Source organism: Psittacula echo (assembly GCF_963264785.1).
Source record: "Psittacula echo genome assembly, chromosome: 1".
In the NCBI taxonomy this organism is placed as follows: Eukaryota; Metazoa; Chordata; class Aves; order Psittaciformes; family Psittacidae; genus Psittacula; species Psittacula echo.
The window spans coordinates 162,256,244-162,274,981 of record NC_137735.1 but is presented as its reverse complement, the minus strand read 5'-3'; the positions used below and the strand labels follow the sequence as shown (position 1 = coordinate 162,274,981).

The window sequence follows — 18,738 nt, the reverse complement described above, 5'->3', positions numbered from 1 at the left end:
GTCATGGTTTTAAAGGAAAAAAGAAATGGAAAACAGCTTTTTTCACCACCAAGAAAATGAAGACCTCAACAGCTGCAGCAGACACCTTACCTAGGGTGCAGTGTATGAAGCTTCATCTCAAACAGGAAATTACATTGACAAGCCTTGAAACAATAGCCATCAAGCAGAGCTGGCAAGTTCCAAGGTATCCTCCTTAGTGTAGCACAGCCAAAACTCCAGCTGAAGTAGTTGGAGACCGGAAAGGACTGAGGCAATAATCTGGTCTGCCTTCCTGCATGACCCAGGACCTCAAATCTCAAGCAGGAGTTGCCTGTGCTGTTGTGCACAGGAAGATACAAACTCCTGTTTGCTCCTTAAGCAGGTTTGAGCCTGAAGAGCTGCACAATACAGCTCTGAGCTCTCTGTAACCCACTTTATCAACAGCCAAGACGTTATCCAAACGATATGATCGCTGTTAATGTGTATCAAAACTCGCAAAGCCCTGAGAAGATATAGACCCAGAGATCCCAGCACCAAGCACAATAACCTGTGCCTGATCTGCAGCACACCTTCAACCTATCAAGACTTAATTAATCCAATTGCCACAGGTTAGTTACTCCTCTATTAGGTTGGGCTCAGCTCCAGCTGAACCCAGGCCTACCATTAGCAGGCAGGTTTAAATTATTATGGGTTTTCCCCCATAAACGAAATTTAAAAGTAAATTTAAGCCCATTTATTTCATCTTATTTCCCTGAGATTATTTGCAATTAACATCTTTATAAGAAGGGCTTACGAGAAAGATGGGGACATGCTTTTTAGTAGGGCCTGTACTGATAGGATAAGGGGGAATGACTTTAAACTGAAAGAGGGGAGATAGAGATTAGATAAAAGGAAGAAATTCTTCCCTGTGAGGGTGCTGAGGCGCTGGCCCAGGGTGCCCAGAGAAGCTGTGGCTGCCCCATCCCTGGCAGTGTTCAAGGCCAGGTTGGACACAGGGGCTTGGAGCAACCTGCTCTAGTGGAAGGCGTCCCTGCCCGTGGCAGGGGGCTGGAACTGGATGAGCTTTAAGGTTCCTTCCAAACGTGATCCAAGCACCACTTTCTCTTACAGGACACAGTTTACATGAGATCTAGGACCATCATAGCACACCCTAACCTCTGAGGCTCACCAAGTGGTGCATGAGGGCAGATAAGGCCATGATGTTCACTCACATGCTGCTACGTGAGTGCTGGAGAAGCAGTTGCCGGGTTGTGGTTTGCAACGTACACAACCATCCGCCAAGAACAGGAGCAGGGCCAGCAAGCCACACACCACATGAAAACTATTTTCACTTAACATATAACATTTCCTCTGGGGATCATCTGCAAAGAGACGCCAGCAAGCAAAACCCTACGAATAAACATCACCCGGCTTCTGTGCAGCTCGCGGCTCTCAGCTGCAGACGCGACTTTGGAAGGGCAGAAACACAGTCATCTTCTTCAGTGAAGAGAAACACATAAGGAAGTTTGGATTTATGATGAAAGGGTCAGGAGTTGCAAGCACAGGTTTATTTTCAATTCCAGACATTCCTAGCAGCAATATAAAGCAGCCACGCTAAACTCTCTGGAGCTTCTCTGCTTGGCAATTTTATGTTAGCGACTTTCCAGAATGAAAGTGGAGGTGAGGATGTGAATTCACTGTGCTTGCAGCAGCTGGGATATCAGCGGGGGGGGCAAAGGGAAGATCTAAGGAGGCAGGAATAGGATCAGCAATTCTAACACCCTGAGCAGTCAAAATCTAACCCAGAAATTCACGGCGCAGTCTGTAGGTAACGCAGAAGGGAAGGGGAGGTCTTTCGGATGAGATGCTGGATTGGCATCAATCAGTTCAACATCCCACCTGCAAGAGAGGGGATATTCTTCACCACTCTTCTGCCCCGGGAATGCTGCTAAACATAAGTTTATAAGGTGCTCTACATAACCAAAATACCTTCATGTGAGATGGTTGGCAGCTGTCTGGGCATAAATGCCCTCATGAGTCCTGCCAGCTGCCTCCCCATCTTGGACTGATGTGCAGGGGGGAAAACCAGCTGGTGAGAGGCTCTGGTCTGCTCCTGCCACCAATCCCAGCATCAGCAACCAGAGGGTTCATCACAGCTGTGACACCGTAGCCGAGCGTCACATTCACCACTGAGATAGGAAGGATGTGCAGAAGAATGGGCCTAATTTACAGGAGGATTCTAGCAGGTATTTGCCTTCTCCAGGATGAAGCCTATCAAATAGATAATTAACACAGCCGAGCCCTCCTGGAGAGGATGGTTTTACAAGGCTGGTGTTGGCTCAGTCCCCATGGGATGTGCTGAGCCCCCAGAAGCCCCCAAACTCAGCAGAAGGGTTAGAGCTCTGATTACAGCACCTCCTAACCTGTCCTCATTCTATTCCCCAGCCAAAGCGAGCACTTCAGTGTTGCGCAAATGCCTGAAGCACCAGATATTAGGGGGTCAGTGCAAACATTGCTCATAATAAACTGCAATTGTCACTTAAACATCTGCTTTTGCTATTTGCCTCTGAAACAGCCCCTCATAATCAAATACATCCTAATCCATATTTCTGGAAAAGTTTCAATGAAGGATTGTCCATCCCTCGTCCCTCCTTGCTTTCACTCCAGTGAAATCTTCCTCCTCAATCAAAGCACAGGGGCCTTTTTCCACATATCTCAGCAGGCTCCAAAGCAATTCCACAGTCTCACTGGGGATAAAGGCTGTCCCAACAGCCAAGTCCTGCCTTTGATTTACTGCTAATACCTAACAGCCCTGTCTTCATACGATGGCAGGTACTTGGCTTCACACTCTGGTTATCTCAGGCTTGGCTACGGCAGGCAATGGAGGGAACATATACATTATAGCTGTCTGTGCTGCCAGCAATAGAAATCAACAGTAATATGCATCTGAGCCTTTGCAAGGAGATATCCAAGGTCTTTTCCATCACCTGACTTTAAGATCTTTCCTTCTTGAATGCAAGGACTGAGGGTGAGAGTGAACACGTATCCTACTAAATAGGGTATTTAGAAATCTAGAGACATGAAAGCCTTAGAATAGCCTATCACCAGGAACTTCACAGTACCTGAAGAGGTACAAGGAAATTTAGGGTCTGGAAAACCTGCTGCAGGGTGAACCATAAATCTCTACCCACTGGGGCTGCAAATGATGGAAACCATCTCCCTGCAAACCACAGGTCTCTAACCTCCAGCAGCAGCAGTATGGTACCCAAGGCTTGTGCTTCTCTTTGCCTGTGCATGTCCTCTTTATGGTATCAGCATTGGCTTCAATGCTTGGTGAACTTCGGTTTCAATGCTGGTTTGCCCTACCCCTGGCATTAGTACATTGCCTTCCTCATGTTGGACTGACTCTGCCTCTGACTTCCTGCAGTATCTCTGGTTCTGGCCATGCTGCTTCTGAGCCAGAAGAGACTTGGTTCATCTGACGTTCTACCCATGGTTTGTGCTGTGAGCTTCATCAGAACCGTCCCATTTCAGCCTGTTGGTTGTGTCTATCCATGAAGTCCTAGTGCATGACGGAGACAGCCTCTCCAAATTTCAACTCATGCCACGTCATTCCCATCATGTGATGTCTCTTACTGCCCTCCGGATCACACACATTCCTGACAATGGGTCAGGAAAAGGCTGCTGGCTTCCCAATGAGCATCAGTGGCTGTAGACCTTTGTCATCTGCAAACCAAAGCCACAGAGAAATTTCATGGACAAAAAGATGGGAACCCTGGGCCACCAACCAAAGATAGCTCAGACCACCAACCACCCACTCTTCAGGGGTTAGCCTGCAGTCTAATTACATACAAAAATACCCAGCACTATTTCCCTAGGGTGCTCTGTGATATAATGGGAGCTGGATAAAGAGCCGGCATTTGGAAATACATTATAATTGCACACCGCTTTTCACTTGTGCAACCACAGCACTGGTTACCATGCAATTACATGTCACCATATACAAATGACAGTGCAGTTACAGTAACTTTACCAATTACAGGGAAATTGCACTCACTATGCTAAGAGGTTTTAATACAAACGTAATCCAGGAATGCAAGACCAGAGGGTAAAGTTATCCAAATTGAGTAGAACTGGTACAGGTGTTTGGGGTTTAGGTCTGCAGTTTAAGCATCAGTTCAAGTATTAGTGTCAAGTTTCCAGAATCTTAATGTAGTACAAAGTTTTTATGCCTGCATTTATGTTCCTGCTATACTGTGAGTATAAGGCTTCCCAACAGTCTATACCATGTACTTCCATGTTGTAAAATGGGCAATTTCCCAAAGAGGAGGCTGCCTTTCTTACAGGGATCAACAGGTTTCTTTAGTCTTCAGGCCTTTTGCTCAGCAGAAAGTGGGTGAGGGAAAGTTCAGGTTAGATATAAGGCAGAAGCTCTTCCCTGTGAGGGTGCTGAGGCGCTGGCACAGGGTACCCAGAGAAGCTGTGGCTGCCCCATCCCTGGCAGTGTTCAAGGCCAGGTTGGACACAGGGGCTTGGAGCAAGCTGCTCTAGTGGAAGGTGTCCCCACCCGTGGCAGAGGTTGGAACTGGGTGATCTTATGGTCCTTTCCAATCCAAATCATTCTATGACACAACAGCCACACTGCAGGGCTCTCCTGAGGTCTCCACAACAATATCATTGCCACTGCTGCATGCAACACTGAAGGATGCAGGAGCCTTCTTTTGCTGACCTGCCCTCCCTTTCACAGATAACATGCCTGGCCCGTTATTTCCCAACACTTGCTGGCAGCAGAACGGTTAAAGCAGCATTTTTGGAGCATTTCTGGCAGCTGCCAGACACCCCCTTATTCCTATTGCAGTGACGCACATCAGCACCTTGCCGCATAGAGTCCAGCTGCTTCCCCTGTGCTGGCACCACCAGAGATTCTCCATTGAATCACAATTACTATAATTATTATTTTGTTACACAGGCAAAATTACCATTTGGGCTGCAAAGTGCCACACACGCCAACAGCACTATATAAATGAAACAACAACGCTGCTTTGCATGCAAGCAACACCTTCACTTGGACATCCCAGGGCCTCCTAAAAGCATTAATTAAGCTTCACCGTGGTCCTGTGAAGGTAAGTTAAGTGTTATAATGAATGACATGGATGTGCTGTTGCTCTTCAGCATGGGGAAATTGAGAGAGCTTGGCTGGGTATGAGAATCCCTGGCCTGGTCATTAAATAACAGGGTATTGTGCCTTACATCTGTATCAGGGAGGACTGAATTGTGTCTGGTCCTATCATCTCATAGAAAATGAATTTAAAGAAGCCCTGGTTATCAATTTAAACAACAAACTAAAGCAGTTGAGCCCTGAATAATAAAATCCCCCACTTGCTGCCTCTATTTGTGCAGATCTTGGTACTTAAGGAATTCAGAACACTTGTGTCAGGCTAGTATAAATTCACTCAGGCCATTAAGCTCAGGACTCTCCCGCATCTGAAAGTGGGACTGTGCAAGTGGAAGGCTGCAGCCAGCCCTCAGAAGCAGGAACACCATAATTACAGCCCTGTGTTTCTTGGCTCAGGATCTCAACCAATAGCCCCAACCCACTGATAAGTGCTGGGTCATTCCCTCATTAGCAGGAGTACGTGTTTATTACTCCCTTCTGCACGCTCCCTCACTCTGCCTCTCCCACTCTCTCTGTTTGTCTAAATACAAGCCTGGCTAATATCACTTGTTTACAGGATAAATCAGCTGAACAAATCCTGTTATATTCTGGATCACTGACAATGATGGGGTAATGACATTGAAACAGAGAAAATACAATGTTGTTCCTACTGATCTAATGTCACCCACATGCTCTATCAGCAATGCCAGCTCCAATGCTGCAAGAAGGAAACAGAGGTCTCTTGGTCTTCTTGCGGTGCTATCATTTAGTGACATCCCTCTCCTGAGTTTCAAGTACTTCTTTAAAAATTATAAATATTAGAATCCATACCCTAAAGTAGAAAACATTGGGGGCAATGTTTACTAGCTCCAAATTGAAGCAACTGGGTGCTGGTGGCACATGGAAGATATTAAGTCCTATGTATTGTGTAATCTGCAGGAGAAAGATGCAATGAAGGTCTGCATTTTGGCAAGCCACATTCATCCACGCACTTACATCTATCTGTGCAACAAAGTAGGGCTGAAGAGAAGGCCGGTTTGAAGGTAACTGTGTGCAGGATGCCCAGATCACCAGCTCCATCCTGAATTCGGACATATCCATCTAGCCAGGTCCATGCTGCCTCTGCTAACACCGCGTTTGGTCCCAAAGCTGTTATGCTACCCAAAGACTGCGCCACTGCTAACAAAATGCCTCTCAAGCAAAGTTATAGCAAAATCATATCCCAGACTAGCACAGTCATGCAGATGCCAGGCTGGGAGTGTTTGGGGCAGAAACATAGTCAGATGAGATATGAACATGTCTCTCGAGGTACAACAGCCTTTCTCACCTCCATCTTCACACCAGCCAGTCTTCGAGATTGGTGCTTCCAACATCTGTATTATCCTACCTGGTATAATGGGGACCCATGTTTCCATGCAAATTGGATAAATAGAGGAACATGCTTGGGGGGGGGGAGAATAAACCTCATGTTGTGTGTGTGTTGTAATATAAAATAGAGATGCACCTCAGACCATTCCCAGAGGCTAAAAATCTTTGCTGATTCCCCAAGTACTAAGACAGACCCTGTGCTGTTTTTCACCCCAACTTGCATCAAGCAAGTGAGAAAGGTCTGTGCAGGATTTGAGCCAGAAAGCAGCGCTGAATCCAATGCTGAATAAACCCCCTCCTCAACAGAATGGTTATTGTACAAACTCCTGCCTCCAGTCCGGAGGTGCTTTAAATAGCATCAGGCTCATGAACGGAGCTGGAGTCACTTTGCTTCTGGCTCTTCCAGAATGGCTGGATTTTGCTTGCTGCCTTTAAAAACCCCAACTGTTGCACAAGCATTCCCATTGTCACACAGACAACCTCATGGCCAGGCACTACGAGGTCAGGTTTGCAAAGTAGCTGATCTCCTGGCATGGAAAAGAATGCGAGGAGATCATATGGAGCCCTCCAAAAAATGCAAGGCTGGAGCCATGTGCAACCACAGGGCTTAACCACAGAAGAAAACAGCCTGGATTGTTGGCAGGGAAAGCAGCAAAGACCAGTTCCCAGAAACAAAACTAATGTCCGTGTGGCATGAAGTACAAGCAGTAACGAAGAAGCTGGCACCTTGCTCACCTACATCAGCAGCAAGTGGGGGACCACTAGGACCTGGGGCTGATGCTAAGAGATGCTGAGCAGCTCATGCAGAGCCAACGTGGTCCAGAGATGGGACTGATGGTGGGGGAGGGAGCTGTGCCCGAAATATCTCAGACACAACAGCAACTCAGCAGCCTTGAGCCCTGCTCTGTCCTCAATGAACATTTTGTTTGAGCAGGGTCAACCAGACATGAGGAGCCAGCAGAGAACAGCACTGTGAGTAGGTTTGGCACCAGGCCACTTAAAGGAATAGGGTTTCCTCTTGCTTTATAATAAACGGAAAATAAATAAATAAAGAAGGAAAATAAACGGGTTTAAGAAGGAGGTTGTTTCCAAAGAATGCTTTTTTCTTCCCCCCTCCCTCCAGAACAAACAATAGGGATTTTGGAAGGAGAACTAGCAGTGTGGGGGTGTGATAAGAAGGTAATGAATTACCACCAGCACTATTTCTTCATGCACACTGATCTGGAAGTATCTTTTCAAGGACAGGCATTTAATACTGAGGAGCGTACTTAACACCTCAAATGCAATCATCCTCTCCATGCAATTAGACCCTGGTTTAGAGCCCTGAAGTGCAGCTTAGGTTGTTGTAGGTGCTTTAAAGTTTATGGTTTTCTCTCCCGCTGAGCCTCCAAAGCCACTTTTTTCCCTGCCTGAATTGCAGAGCACTTTACAGAGGCAGGAAAGTCTCTTCATCCCTGCTGGGTGAAAGCAGAGAGGTGGCACATGGGAGAAAGGACCACCACCGAGGGACAAGTGAAGAGGAACCCATGGGGTGCCTGCAAATGAGGTCTCACCAGGTGAAGCATCTGCATACCCACATGAATAGCAGTGGGCTTTTGGGGATGTCCAGAGGACTGGGATGCTGCCAGAAGCTATACCCAGGCTGAACTACAGATGCTGGATGCACATATGGATGCTGGAGAAGTCCTGTTGTGCTCATCCAGTCCTGTTCAGCCATAGGAATGTACATCAGTGGAAAAGCAGAGGGTCTCCTTCCTGCAACTTCATTACACCCAACTGCCATGTCCCTAGCATGACCACTAGGCATATATTAGTGCTAAAAAGTAAAGGACCTGAAGATCATCCAGTTCCAACCCCCTGCTATGGGCAGGGACACCTCACACTTGTCCACGTCACCCAAGGCTCTGTCCAACCTGGCCTTGAACACTGCAAGGGATGGGGCAGCCACAGCTTCTCTGGGCACCCTGTGCCAGTGCCTCAGCACCCTCACAGTAAAGAACTTCTTCCTTATATCTAACCTGAACTTCCCCTGTTTCAGTTTGAACCCATCACCCCTTGTCCTATCACTACAGTCCCTGATGAAAAGTCCCTCTCGAGCATCCCTGTATGAGGTGTGGGAAGGTGCACGGGGGAGATTTGCGAATCACAGAGCTCAGCTGCAGAACCCCTAATCCAGAGCCCTTGTCCATATTGCCTCTCCAGTTAAGCCCTCCACCCACCCCAGCTTCCAGTGTCAGCAAGAGGATGCTGTCACTTCTTATCAAAGTTGCTGGGCTCAGCAAGTCTGTCTGACAACACGCTCTGCACACATGCACATACATTCCCATCCAACACAAACTGATGTGACCAATTATACAAATAGAGATCTGGCAGTAACAAGCCTGTTTGCTCCGTCTCTGAGTCTCCAATGGGCATTCCCAGAGAGGCATTACTGCACTTCTGAAGCTACTGCCTTTGACAGACTGCACTGCATCTTTTTTTGTTGTTTTGGTTCCTGCTCTTGTTTGCATCTTCAGAGGAAGCAGAAGAAAGCACTGCTAAAAGGTGACCAAGGACTGACCTCAACTCACCCTGAGGCCTTTGGGTCAGAAATATCCCTCTGCATAATTTAAAGACATAGAATCATAGGATCACAGAATGGTTTGGATTGGAAAGGACCTTAAGATCATCCAGTTCCAACCCCTGCCACGGGCAGGGACACCTTCCACTAGAGCAGCTTGCTCCAAGCCCCTGTGTCCAACCTGGCCTTGAACACTGCCAGGGATGGGGCAGCCACAGCTTCTCTGGGCACCCTGTGCCAGTGCCTCAGCACCCTCACAGGGAAGAGCTTCTGCCTTATATCTAACCTGAACTTCCCCTGTTTCAGTTTGAACCCATCACCCCTTGTCCTATCGCTACAGCCCCTGATGAAGAGTCCCTCTCCAGCATCCTTGTAGCCCCCTTTAGACACTGGAAGCTGCTCTGAGGTCTCCACACAGCTTCTCTTCTCCAGGCTGAACAGCCCCTGTATCAAAAAAGCCCACATGTATCAAAAGGCTTATACATGTTCTTTACAGTAGAGATTAACAGATTGCCACAAATTGTGCAAGCACAACTGACATTGACACCAACAGAGATTTGCTTAGGATGGCCCTCATGGCAAGCAGTGACACTACGAGGTCTAACGAAACTGATAGCTCATTCCTGGGACTGAGTCATTCCCATGGGAAAGTAGCAGGCTCACATACCAGCCAGGAGAAATGGGCAGGGGCTGTGTGTGCAAAATGTCAAAGCAGTATCACATTGACCTACTTTCATGCGTTCCTTTTCCCAAGGGCTAAGCAAAAGTTAACACTCTCTTTCTACCCCAACCTTTCCCTTTTAAGGGAAGATAATGAGGGAAATAACAGATAGAGATGACAATTCCTGCTTTTTTAGTTTGTAAAGTGGGGTGAGTTTTTTTCTTTAAATGCCCTTTCTTTCCATCACCTCCAGCACATGCCCCTCTTTCTAACTGACCTCGGTTTTCCATCCGCTATGCTAGAGAGGAATACAATAGCAAGGATGATATTCATAGAATCATAGAATCATAGAATGGTTTGTATTAGAAGCTCATCCAGTCCAACCCCTGCCACGGGCAGGGACACCTTCCACTAGAGCAGCTTGCTCCAAGCCCCTGTGTCCAACCTGGCCTTGAACACTGCCAGGGATGGGGCAGCCACAGCTTCTCTGGGCACCCTGTGCCAGCGCCTCAGCACCCTCACAGGGAAGAGCTTCTTCCTTACATTGAATCTAAATCTTCCTTCTTCCAGTTTAAAGCCATTCCCTGTTTCCTATCACTAGTTTCTCTTACAAAAATTGTCCTCTCCAGCTCTTTCTGCAACAGTTGGGAACACTGGGCACACTACTAAGATCCAGGACTCTGAGCTGCAATTGCACTGCAAGTTCTGTTCTACTGTGCCTTAGCCAGTCCTCCTGTAAAACAGGGTAATGCTGCTCCCCGTATCTCAGAGGTGCTCTGTCAGATTTGTGTCTTATTAACACCAGTGATATCAAATACAAGCCCTGGGAAGAAGAGGAAAGTCACAAAATAGGCTGTTTATAGGAAAATCTTGGCTACCCCACCACCAACTGTGGCCTTGCCAGGAGTCAAACTGACTGTCTCATAGCATACACAAAGCCCTTTTACCACCAGAGTTAGATATGGCCCTTCCTAACTGAGTGGCAGGAGCCCATGGATCAGCCCCAATGACCAAGCATGGGATGGGGTGCTCATGCTGCCAAAGCAGAATGTCTGTGTTCCCATGCCTGACAGCCATTCATGAAAGAACTAATGAGCAATATATCATCCACATTCAGCTAACTCATGGCTTTGGTGCCCCATAACTCCATGGAACACACCACTCCTCCTGTCCTGAGTGACCACCATAACAGATGGAGCCCAAAGCCACGGATTAAATAAACTCTGGACATTTATGGATGTTTTAAAGACATTTTATAGGGGTTGTCCATAAACTCAGGGAACGGTATCTGGGCATTATATCAAAGGACAGGAAGGGTGGTGGGAGTTAATGAGGGTGTATTGGCTAGTGTGGGATCTGAGCATGATGTAAATGGTATGGAATAAGGGGTGGAGATTGTGCTAGTTTTGGCTGCAGTAGAGTTAATTTTCTCCACAGTAGCTGGTTTGGGCTGTGTTTTGGGTTTGTGCTGTAGTGTAGGTAATGCAGGGATGTTTTCTTACTGCTGAGCACTGCTTGTACACAAGAACAAAGCCTTCTCTGCTCTTCACCTCACCAGCGAGGAGGCTGGGGGTGCACAAGGAATTGGGAGGGGACACAGCCAGGACAGCTGACCCAAATTGACCCAAAGGATATCCCACAGCAATGGTGTCGTGCTCAGCATATTAAGCTGGGGGAAGAAGGAGGAAAGGGGGGCATTTGGAGTGGTGGTTTTTGTGTTCCCAAGTCCTCATTACGTGTGATGAAGCCCTGCTTCCCTGGAGATGACTGAACACCTCCCTCATGGGAAGTGGTGAATCAATTCCTTGGTTTGCTTTGCTTGTGCACAGCTTTTGCTTTCCCTATTAAACTGTCTGTGCCTCAACCCACGAGTTTGCTCACTTTTACCTTCCAATTCTCTCCCTCATCCCACCAGCAAGAGACCTAGCAAGTGGCTACATGAGGCTTGGTTGCCAGCTGGGGTTCAACCACAACAGATGGGCAGGGAGGATACAGGAAAGCAGGTGGGAGCAGGACAGCAGACTCCACTTGAGGAACAAGTGGATGCTTGTTCCTCAAGGAGGAGATGCAGAACTCTCTAGGCGCCAGTATTTGCAAAGATGCTTTAAGGAGCTACTGACTTAGGTTTGCCTTGAAGCATCAGAAGCACAGGAAGCCTTTATAGCCAATTCTCTGTCAGACAATGACTCAGGTCCCGAACACCCACCTTGCCTGCCCCCTGTTAGCAAAGTGTTGGAAAAATATTGCCCAGCTCTTTACACAAGGCCTTTTGCTGGCTGGTCAGCTTCAAAACCACTGCTTTTCACCCCCAAGTGACAGCACTGCCATGAAAAACAGGAAGAGATTGAATACAGTAATTTAAACAGTCAAACTCCATTTCCTGCCAAAAGGAAAAGAAAACACCAGCAAAAGGCAGAAGCCAGGTGATAGCTGAGGACAGACGCTTTGATTATCTTGGACAGATATTCAAGCTATGTATCCAGGAAAAGCTATAGTGATGGAGGTGACACCTTTTCAGTTCAGGGACTGGCATCTCTTAGGCTGCAGAGCAGCAGGTGATGCTGCGAGGCACATCAGGCTGATGAGGACACCAGGATCTCCCAGAACAGCAGCTCTAGGATGCAACCAGCTCCTAAGATGACAGCCAGCATTGCGTGCCATCGACATGAAGTTGTGAATGCTCCATCCCTGGCAGTGTTAAAGGCCAGGTTGGACAGAGCCTTGGGTGACATGGTTTAGTGTGAGGTGTCCCTGCCCATGGCAGAGGGTTGGAACTGGATGATCTTAAGTTCCTTTCCAACCCTAACTATTCTGTGATTCTATGACACAACATGTTTGGGGCTTCATTGCAAGACAAAGCTCCAGCAAGGATCCCCATTCCTCTTGCATCTCCCCAGCAGGCCATAGCACCCTTATGCTGCTTTAGGGTCAGTTCCAATACCCTCCTCTTTTTCATCCATGCTTGTATGTTCTACACAGCAGTTCACCTGCTTGCTCCTGCCTCCGTTACTGAGCATCCCAGTAATGCAGTTATCACTGGGCTTCAAAATGCACCTATTATTAATCCTATTCCATAATAATGCAAATCAACAGGTTCCTCCAATGATCCAGTCCTATACAAAATGGGCCATTTACATCTCCATCCTCCTCTCGAAGTACCTCTTTAAGAAATCTAGCATGTCTCAACGGTACCAACAGTTAATTACAAAGTTTATGAAATATATTTAAACCATGGCCTTCTTTATTCAACATGAATCATAGAATATGGGTTGGAAGGGACCTTAAAGCTCATGCAGTTGCAACCCCCTGCTATAGGCAGGGACACTTTCCACTAGAGCAGCTTGCTCCAAGCCCCATCAAACCCGGCCTTGAACACCGCCAGGGATGGGGCAGCCACAGCTTCTCTGGGCAACCTGTTCCAATGTGCCTACTTTTCCCTCCAGGATAGCCCTTCCTCCTACCAAGACCCTGTATGTCCGTCCACACAGCCTCGGTCCCTCTCTTCCATACACTGATGCTCCGCAATGCACCACGAAAGTGGTCACACTTTGGTGACACATGAAGCTCTTGCTAGATAGCCAGAGGGGATGAAGGTGCTCTCTGTAAGTAGGAATGGCTTCAGTATCAGGAGAGGAGATTTAGATTAGACATGCAGGAAAGCTTCCTAAGCAGCCAAGACAGAACATATAGGGAGAGAGACAAACCTCCTGACATTGCTCCATTGCTTAGAGGTTAAGAAGAGGTGAGACAAACATCTGTCAGCAATGTTACAAGTAGGGCAAAAGAGCAAATCAGATGACCCCATAAGACTCCCTTTTTTCAATCCAGCCTCTTTTTTTTTTCTGATTATATGAATTTCTAAGCATTTGGGGTCAAGGGTGCTGTTTAAATATAAGCTATTATCCTGTATTTTCAGCAAGGAAAACCAGAGAGATATTACCTGGAACTGTTGTTCATCACCTGAGTGAACAGTCCCAATTTGCAAATCAACTGCCTAGACATAAAAATCCATCATTTTTTTCCTGATTTATGCTGAAGATTAATAGGAGGAAAGCTGCAACACAGGAACAGAGGAGAAATGAACATTGAGGATCCTCTATTCATAGAATCATAGAATAGTTAGGGTTGGAAAGGACCTTAAGATCATCCAGTTCCAACCCCCCTGCCATGGGCAGGGACACCCCACACTAAACCATGTCACTCAAGGCCTCATCCAACCTGGCCTTGAACACCGCCAAGGATGGAGCATTCACAACCTCCCTGGGCAACCCATTCCAGTGCCTCACCACCCTCTCAGTAAAGAATTTCTGCCTTATATCCAATCTATTCATCTCTGGACTTTCATATTTCCCATTCTGGAAATTTTCCTATCACACTGCTAACATAGAATCATAGACTAGTTTGGGTTGGAAAGGACATTAAGATAATCTAGTTCCAGCCCCCTGCAACATGCACGTGTGGTTGGCACAAGAGAAGCACAGGCTCATTACAGCTGTGTCTCCATCCTTTACCTTCACATTGGGTTTGCAAACCAGTCTCCAGGACATTCAACCCTGCAGGACATCTGCAGACCCAATGCCTCCTGCTGCATGTTGACCACGAGACACTGTGCGTCCAGCCCACCTTGTTGCCAATTCCTACCTGTCCTCAACTTCCCCAGCTCCAGCTGCCTGATCAGAGAAACTGCAGACTGCGCTGTACTACTCCAACATTCCCCCACATCCCTGTAATTATTTGTGTGCATATTGCAAGTGAAGAGATCTGTGCCGGGAATGGTCCTCAAGAGACTTCTCTTGCCCTAAAGCAGCCTTGAACAAGCATTACATCAATGCAGGAACAAAAGCATCCTAACATAGGGATCCCCTTTGAGTCATCTATCACCCTATTAGAAAACTATTTGTTACCCAAAGCCAGACCTGACCACGCACCAAGATGCAAGGACAACGCAGTGAGCCCAGCTCCATAATCCATTGTCCTACAATTAATACCATAAAGAAAGGCTCGAATATGTCTTCTAACAGTGTTTCTGCAATGCTCAGTGATGGTTTCCCGTATCTCATCTCTACCCATCTGCTCAATACCAGGCACATCATCTCTATCTGTTCACATGCAGGATTTCAGCTGCTGTAGGCAGGGCAGCAGAGCTGAAGTTCAGGTCCAGCCTCAGTCACGGGCAGGTTAAGCCTCTATTTGCACCAGCAGAGAAATATTTGACATCCACACAAAACCAGGCAAAGTCTCACTGATAGGTTTGTAATTGGTTTTAGAGCTGCCTCGAATCCATGTGCTAAGAGGCAGAGCGGCAGTGCTGGCGGATAGCTGGCAAAGCAGGACATCAGCAAAAGGAGACGAGGCCCTCAGCCATATATCCAGGCTCCAAAATACTTCACCAACCATCAAATATTTTCCAAGCTTAGCAGCTGGACTGTGCAACCCTTACCGCAGCCAAGTCACTAATACCTCTTCCCTCGGGCAGCACAGCTGATCTCAGACAGGCCTTGCCAGCAGCTCTAAGCAGACTCATTTAAAGAGAAGGCAGTCCACTTAGTTACACTGTTCAGACTCCTGGGTTTTTTCTCTTCAAGGATCTCCAGACTCTTTTTCCAGCTGGGAAGCATTAGCATCTCTGATTCAGAATGAAGAAATGCAGTCACAAATATACTCTAAATGTTTTTCTCACTGTGTCAGCCAGGCCCTAGTTCCTTATCTTCTCCCCAGCCTCTGTTCCTTCAAATTCAGTCTGATATATCAGTCTTCTTGGGTGGGACTCACATCAAATGACACAAGAAAGCTGTTGGCCCTTTTGCTCCTATCTAAAGCCCCAGAAGCCAGGTTACTAAGAGGTTTCAAACCTTCTGATTTGGGAGGTCCAGTAATGCAAACATTAGTATGGAGCACAAGCAGAATGGATACGCACAATGCATGCAGATGCTTAACAGCCCAGGAAAGCAACTCCAATGGGAAGCTCCCAGCTTAAATCTAAAGGCAGCTTTTTGAATGTGCAGAGGCCTTAAAGCTAAACAAAACACCTAAAGGCAGATTTGGGCACAGCCTTTCTCCCTGTGCAATACTCCATAGGGAGCTTTGCAGGTCTAAGCAGAAAAGATCCCATCTAAAATGAAGGACTTGTCCCTCTGCATGTTTGGTGTGGGAGTATGGGAGCAGTGCAAGGTCAAGCAGTGATGCTGAGAGCACTGGTGTAAAGGGGAACTAGGGCAGAGTAAGGCAGGATCAGCCTCCCTGCAGTTAAATTCCCATGTGTTCCTCTTGGTTTGTCCTTGTCCTGCAAAGGAACAATAGCAGGGATCCCCCAGCAAAGGAGGCTCAAGTACAAAGAAAAAGCCAGAGCAATCCCATATCCTTGACTGCCTTGAGATTATGGGGCAGGAAAGCGCTCTGGTGTTCCTCCATATTCCCTTTGCTCAGGCTTGAACTTGCCTCTCACTTGAAAGAGCTAATTAAGGGAGGAAATCAAAGCCCAGAGAAGGGGCTATTACAGCAGCCAGGGTGCAGTGCTGGCTGTAATGCTGATTTCTGTGCATGGTATCAAAGCGGGCGCAGATTTCTGCACTGACACTTTAGTGAACCGATGGAATAAACTAAGGCAATTATTTCAGACCATTTGTAGGTCAGGTAGACCAGCCTCTTTCCCTGTCCTGCCCTTAAATCTGGCAGCATTTAATCCTTGATCTGCAGCCAGGCCTTAATTTTTCAGTGCAGAGGCAACACAGAGCTCGCTGGGAATGGGAAGATGAGGGACTTTGATGGTTAATGACCAGTGCTTCTTAGCACTAGAATAAGGCCCTGGCTTCACAAAGCTCCCTGAACGATTCTGCTCCAACTTCAGCCCAGGGAAGGAAACTTACACCCATAGACACAGAAACCATTGCAAACCATTGACATTATCGAGGTCCTGTTTTGGTTTAGGTTTGAGTCAAGGCTGCACAAGGAAACGTAATTTCACCACCAAAGAATTGCACAGCAAAGTAACCACAATATGCAAATTCCAACAAAAGATTTCAAGACCCCTTCGCTTAGCTCATCAGCAATCATAGCATGCCTGGGCAGGTCAGAAAGTGATACAGTGATACTATCCTCACCTCATCCATGAGCAAACTGGGGCATGAACTGATTAAAATAGGTGATGTGGTGATGTGAGGCAGAGCCAGGACTGGGATGAGGCAGTTTGAGCTCCTAGTTCCTGCTCTAATTGTTAAGCCATGCTCTGTGAGCACAGGAGGAGGCTAAGGTTGGGTGCTTTGGGGCTTCACTTACCGCACTGCTACAGGGAATGTCCTTGACTTTGAGCCAGGCCAGATCTAACGTCCCCTCTCCCCTGTAGCAGGACTGCAGTCTGTCCTTGATGCGGTCATTGATCTTCTTCAGGACAAAGATGCAAAGAGCAGACTCATCCAAGGACTTCATCTTCCTTTTCTGCCCCTTGGAGAAGACTGTGAAGAGGATATCATCCTCAGGACCAACATCCAAAGACCTTGCTAAGATAGCTCCAGCCTTAGACAAGTAGGCTGCTTGGAGCAACCGGTACTCCACCCCGTTCTTCTCACAGCCAATGGGCACCTCAACATAGGAGTTAAAAGCTGTGTCCTCCTTACAAAGCCGAACCAGCTTGGAGGTATAAACCTGCTCCTTTGTGGTGGAGCCCGGTGGTGAGATCATCTCAGGCTGTAGAGTCAGGAAATAGACAAAGTTACCGCTGCTAAAGCCATAGATGTAGTAGATATCAAAGTCAGGGATGATGGTGAACGTGTCTGAGGGGATTTTGATCATAGAGGCCACAAACTCATCATGAAAGACATATGCAAACATCCCATCTGCCTCGGAGTTCTTGGTGAGCTTCCTGCTGGAAATAGTGGGGAAATACTCAGGTTTGCCATCCACGGCAGTGGCGATGAACAACTTGTCATCCATGTTGCTGTAAGAAACAATGACTCCAAAAACAGAGCCACTCTCATTCACCCCAGAGAGGTAATGCTCCTTCTTGTGGAAGGGCTCTCCCAGCTTGAAGAGGTCATCCAGCCTCAAAAGCTTGCAGATGCCCTGGTAAAGACTCCCACAGGCTATCAATCGATTCTCCTTGTAGTCTATGAGGAGCATTTTGTTGATGTTGTTAGTGGGTGTCAAGGGTTCGTTGCAAGTTTGGACTATCCTGGGGGGATAACACTTGGGATTATCATCATCGGGACCAGTCTGGTGGGTCACCAAGACCTTCAGGTCACTGGAGAGCTTGTAGATCCTGTTGACAGCTCCCAAGTAAATGTGCCCAGTTCTTTCATCAACCACCAAATGGTTGAAGTTTCCCTCTGCTTGGTCTCCAGTAAAGGTGATGAAGGGCCTCTTTGGATGGAGTGGTTGCTGCCTACCAAGAGGCGACACTGTGGTGGATAGCAGGAGGTGAGAAACCAGGCAAGTCCATTTCCACATGGCCGGTGACATGATTACAAATGTTTGTATTCCCAAGGGAAGGAGGATTAAAAGCTGTACAAGTCTTCAAAACACCAATTCCCTGGCAGATTTTGTCCTACAAGCAAAGACAAAAGAAAACAAAAGTACATTACTATGGAGTATTCCTTCCTCCTCCCCCCTTCACAACCATGCCATCATCAGAGCCTATTTAATTGCTAATCCTCCCTTTCTCTCTCTGAGCTCTCTACTTACAACCAGCACAAAGGGAGCCCTCCTGAAAGAAAAGATGCTGGTGGAAAGAGTTGAAATCACACAGCAGAGTAATAAATCAGCACCTTTTTACTCTCCCTTACACACACACACAGGTGCTCTATGGTGCAGCCCAAAAAGTCACTGGAAGCCAGAGCAGTGCAAAAGGCATCAAGTACTATTGCTGTTTGTACTGCCAACTGTGTATTTGCTATCTAAGAAGACAGGGCTGGACAAGGATTATTATTCTGCTCTATTGGAGGAGGGACTGAAGGCTACAGAAGGTCAGGGACCTGCCTAAAGGGACAGGTCCAGTTGGATGCTGAGCTCTTTTGCCACCCTTGAAGTCAACCAGGAAGAAGC

The 18,738-nt window shown here is 47.2% G+C and overlaps 1 protein-coding gene across 1 annotated transcript in view; it reads right to left on the bottom strand.

The window, feature by feature from the left end:
• The window catches only part of PLXNA4 (plexin A4), a gene marked incomplete at both ends in the record, with an annotated part of 435,010 nt that extends 416,854 nt beyond the window's left edge, over positions 1-18,156 (bottom strand). Inside the window, one exon of the mRNA XM_080614763.1 lies at positions 16,978-18,156. Within this exon, the coding sequence (XP_080470889.1) occupies positions 16,978-18,156 (1,179 nt within the window). The remainder of the gene's footprint in view (positions 1-16,977) is intronic.
• Positions 18,157-18,738: the final 582 nt, after the last annotated feature.